The sequence below is a fragment of the Nicotiana attenuata genome, unplaced genomic scaffold, assembly GCF_001879085.1.
Source record: "Nicotiana attenuata strain UT unplaced genomic scaffold, NIATTr2, whole genome shotgun sequence".
In the NCBI taxonomy this organism is placed as follows: domain Eukaryota; kingdom Viridiplantae; phylum Streptophyta; class Magnoliopsida; order Solanales; family Solanaceae; genus Nicotiana; species Nicotiana attenuata.
This window is the reverse complement of record NW_017670898.1, coordinates 293,700-298,736: the sequence shown is the minus strand read 5'-3', so window position 1 is coordinate 298,736 and position 5,037 is coordinate 293,700. Positions and strand designations below refer to the sequence as shown.

The following is a 5,037-nucleotide window of genomic DNA, read 5'->3' as shown; positions in this document are numbered from 1 at the left end:
AGATGGTGCAGTTTAGCTTTTCTTTTCTTTTTACCATTCTGTACTTTTTGGCACGTCTTGTAAATAAAAACATACTTCTGCTTAAGTATTGTTTGAGTCTTACTTTCGTTTGAATATCCATGCGAGTCTTTAACCTTTGTATTTGCTTAAGAATTTTGTGCACGTTTTCATTTCGCGCTTTGCTATGTGTAGTCTCGGATGCACTATCCTTGAAGTACTTTGGTTTCGAGCATTCACGTGAGGTTTTCTTTAAGTTTTTGCGCAAGTATGCTTTTTTGCGTCCTTTCGTGTATGTCTTCGGGTGTATTTTTCCTCGAAGGCATTTTGCTTCCGGGCATAAATTCTTCCGAAACCAACCCTTTAATGTTAGGGTTTTCATAAGAGAGGGCCCTCTTATGTTTACGGTGCTCTTGAAGAGGATGTCTCCTGTTCATTACGGCACTAGCATTTGAACTTCTTGTTTAACATTCAAATGACAACGTTAGTTCATCGTTCAGACAAGAAATAGGATAAAAGAAGATTTTATTTCATTTAATTCCTTCTATTTTCAAAAGTACAAAAGAATTTGTTATGCTAAAAAGAAATTGCCGTTACTTGTGGCTATCTTGTACAACTTATTTCTACAGGGCTGGCTACGCAGTCCCCGGTCCCGATGACGCATTTTGTTTTCGGATTTTTGTTCCCGGTCAACGTTGCAGTCAGTGTTGCCATATCCTCATGTAATTCCTCCCAGTTAGAGGTGTTCATAAAAACCCGAAAAACCGAACCCAACCGACCAAAAACCGGTACTTTTTAGGTTTGGTTTGGTTTTGGTTTTGAATTTTAAAAATCGATCAAATTTTGTTTGGTTTTGGTTTTAATCAGAAAATAACCGAAAAAAACCGAACCAAACCGACAATAAAAGTAGCTATTTAAATTTATTATTACACCTATATATATATGTATATTTTTATATAAAGTTTCTAAAATTTTATTGTACATATTAGTTATTTGTATTTTTAGTCTTTTTATTTGCAATTATAATATCTAATTCTTTGCCTTTACATTCTAGTTTGATTGGTAGTTTTCCTTTGCTAAATACAAGAATTTATTTCATGTTAAAAATAATGGATCTTTAATTGAGTACTTAAATTATTCGTCACTATTTGATTCAATTATCATCAATATATTTCGGTAAATGATAGATTTCTCAAAGAGCAATTGATTTGATAGTGTTATGTTGAAAATGTAGTTGCTGGAATATGTGTTTGGTATTATATGTCTCATATTTAAGAAAAAACCCGATAAATAACCGAAAAAACCAAAAAACCGACAAAAACCGACAAAAACCGAATGGATAAAAAACCGACTTAATTGGTTTGGTTTGGTTCCAATATTTGAAAAACCGACTTACTTGGTTTGGTTTCTTTTTAGAGAAAGACCGACCCAAATCGAACCATGAACACCCCTACCCCCAGTGTTCGAATGCGAAGAATGCAAATTGGAACATTGGAAGTCTTGTGCCTTCAAAGATTCCTCCATTGAATTGCTAGATAATACTTAACTCGGCAACACACCTTACTTCCCCTTAGGAATCCATGCTAGCGAGCAAAAAACTATCTAACAATCCTCTAGCGGTTTGTGCTTGTGAACGGTCTGGTAAACCTTTGTCCGATAGCAAACATAACTTCCCAGTGGGAATTTGCTATCGAGCCAAAGATTACCTAACTGTCCCCGAGTGGAAGCTTGTTTGTTTGCCTTGCTATCGAAGGTCTTATTGCTGGTGTTTTCATAGTATGCTTTCTATCGTTGCCTCATAGAAAACCTTGCTAGAAAAACCCAATTGGGACAAAAACTGAACGGAGGAGTAAAGAGTGCAACACATACTTTCCGCTCGAATAATGTTCATCAGCAATACTATCTTTTGAAATGTGCCACGTTCCAGTTGCTAGGCAAATTATCTCCATTCTGATTCTCCAACTCATACGAACCTTTCCCAGTGATAGCTAAAATTCGGTAGGGAACTTCCCACGTTGGACCCAGCTTCCTTGTGTTGAGCTCCCGGGTATTTTGAGTTACGTTCCTCATAACAAATCTCCTACTTTGAAATAATGGAAATTGGATCTCCTATTATAATATCGCTCTATTCTCTGCTTTTGAGCCGCCATTCTTACACACGCCAAGTCCCTGCGTTCCTCGAGCAGCTCCAAGTTGATTAACATTGCTTCGTTGTTCGATTCTTCATCCGCCTGAAAATATCTCAAGGTGGGTTCCCCTACTTCCATCGGGATTAGAGCTTCTGCGCCATACATAAGGGAAAAAGGAGTCTCTCCTGTGCTTGACTTGGCCGTTGTACGGCAGACCCACAGAAATCTGAGTAATTCTTCGGGCCAATTGCCTTTTGGCGCTTCCAACCTTTTCTTGAGGTTTTGGATAATCACTTTGTTTCTTGACTCCGCTTGACCGTTCGCGCACGGATGATAAGGTGAAGAGGCGATCCTCTTTATCTTCAAATCTTCAAGGAACTTTGTAATTTTTGCACCGATAAACTGCGGCCCATTATCGTATGCTATCTCTTTTAGTATTCCGAACCTGCAAATTATATTTTCCCACAGGAAGTCGACCACTTCACGTTCTCCGATCTTATGATAAGGACCTGTCTCCACACATTTAGAAAAATAGTCAGTCAGAATTAAAAGAAATCTTATCTTTCCAGGAGCCGGTGACAGCGGTCCGACGATGTCCATCGCCCATTTCATGAACGACCATAGGGAAAGAACCGAATGTAAGGGTTCTACCAATTGATGTACTAGTGGTGCGTAGCGTTTGCACTTATCACAATTTTGTACGAAAGTCTTTGGCATCTTGTTCCATGCGGGGCCAGTAATATCCTGCCCGAACTAATTTCAGCACCAAAGAATTTGTGCCTGAGTGGTTACCGCATATCTCTTCATGGACCTCTCTCTTGACATAATTAGTTTCTGACGCTCCTAAGCCCCGGGTCAACGGGCCTTGGAAGGGTTTTCTATAAAATTGGCCTTTCTTGAAGCTATAACATACAACTTTGGCGTGTAATCTCGTGATTCTTTGGGGTCTTCGGGCAACTTCCCGTGCTCGAGATAGTCGATTATTTCATTTCTCCAGTCCCAGACCAAACTAGTCGAATTAACCTCATAGTATCCAGGACTGAATTCATCAATTGTACTACCGTCCCTGATTCCGATGCCTTGATTTCTATCGATGAGCTCAAGTTTGCCAATGCATCTTCTTCTGTGCTATCCTCCCTCGGGATATGAGTAATTGACCACTGCCGGATTAGAAATCACCTCAATCTTTGCCTTGTCGACTTCAATGCCATTCTTTGAGATCTTGTGGCCAAGGACAATGCCTTCCTCTACCATGAAATGACATTTCTCCCAATTTAGCACCAAATTTGTTTCATCACATCTTGCCAACACTTTATCCAAGTTTGCTAGACAATCATCAAAAGAATTCCCAACCACCGAGAAGTCATCCATGAAGACTTCAAGGTAATACTCCACCATGTCCGTGATGATCGCCATCATACACCTTTGAAAAGTCGCCGGTGTATTGCACAACCCAAATGGCATTCGCTTGAAGGCAAAAGTACCATAAGGACATGTAAAGGTAGTTTTCTCTTGATCCTCTAGAGCAATAAGAATTTGGTTGTAGCCGCAATAGCCATCAAGGAATTAATAGAAAGCACGACTGGAATCGTGCCAACTGAGCCTGGACCTTTACCACGTATTGTTGCATACGTTCCTCTTTGGTTTCAAAGATCCCGTAGACCTGATTTACCACTAATTGCGAATCACATTTGATTTCAATGACCTCATAGTCAAGTGCCATGGCCAATTCGAGCCCTGCAATCAAATCTTCGTACTCCACTTCATTGTTAGTTAAAGGGATCATTCTGATGGCTTGCCTTAAGGTTTACCCCTAAGGCATAATTAAGACTATTCCGAGTCTAGACCCGTTTATGTTGGAAGCTTGATCTCGTCCAATTCACACCTCAAATCAAGGTTATGAAACGATCGATTGCAATAGTAATACCCAACAAAGAGTCGGGGTCGAATTCCATTGGGAGCTATGTGTGGGAGTTAGGAGTATATATTGTCGTGTATGAGTTTGAACTATCTCAATTTACACTTCCACAATTTGGTGTTGGTTCTTGGTCTATTTTAAACTAAGATTGCAAAATTAAGAAATGAAACTAAGAAATTGTTTTTGTTCTTTTTCAGGATTTGTAAAAAGCCTAGGGCTATGACCATCACCTAGGTGTTTGCCTAATGGGATGTAAACCTTAATGCTTGATTTGTTGATCGGGGTGTATTATAGCCATTAATCCTCAATTACCCTCTCAATACTTCTCGCTCAGAGAGTGATTTTGCCCAATTTGGCTTTCTCAAGCCCAAATGGGTATTGCACAAAATGGTTGATAAAAGCTCAAGTCGGGTTATTACTATCTCTAGGTTGAACCCTTTATTTGGGATTATCAATCTCTCGATTGACCCAATTTCTTGTTAGCCAAGTTTTACTAGACTAAATCCCTCTTTCTCAAGTAGAGACTAAGTCAAATAGGCATGAACTAATGTTTGCAACCATTAATAAGCATGAACAAGGTTTAATAATAAACACCCAACAAAATAAACAAGTATTAAGTCAAACACCCATAAGGTTCACACACTAGGGTTGGGTCACAACCCTAGTAAAAATCTAGCTACTCATGCTTAAAATTGAAGAAATAGAAGAAAAGATGCTAATTAAACTCATATTGTTAAATCAAAATGATAAAATCTATGTTAAATATTCCAAAATATGAAACACTACTAAAAGAAGTAAAGAGAACGGCTATTGTAGCTGCTGATGTCAAAAGTTAACCTAAAATTGTGAGACTCGTCTATTTATACAGGGCTGGAAATTTCGGACAAAAATGCCCTTCGAGAGGTTCTACGGCCGCACAATTCCATGTGCGGTCCGCATAATTCTTCAGCTTGTCAGGATTGGAAGTGTGCGGCCGCATAATTATGATATGCG

General features: G+C 39.1%; 1 protein-coding gene across 1 annotated transcript; it reads right to left on the bottom strand.

Annotated features, from left to right (window-relative positions):
- Positions 1–2,063: 2,063 nt before the first annotated feature.
- On the bottom strand, positions 2,064–3,912 carry LOC109244321. Its single transcript, XM_019411383.1, has 2 exons — positions 3,759–3,912; positions 2,064–2,635 (listed from the first exon to the last, which is right to left on the bottom strand). The coding sequence occupies exons 1-2, from the start codon at positions 3,910–3,912 to the stop codon at positions 2,064–2,066; spliced, it is 726 nt and encodes a 241-aa protein (XP_019266928.1).
- Between the last annotated feature and the right edge of the window lie 1,125 nt (positions 3,913–5,037).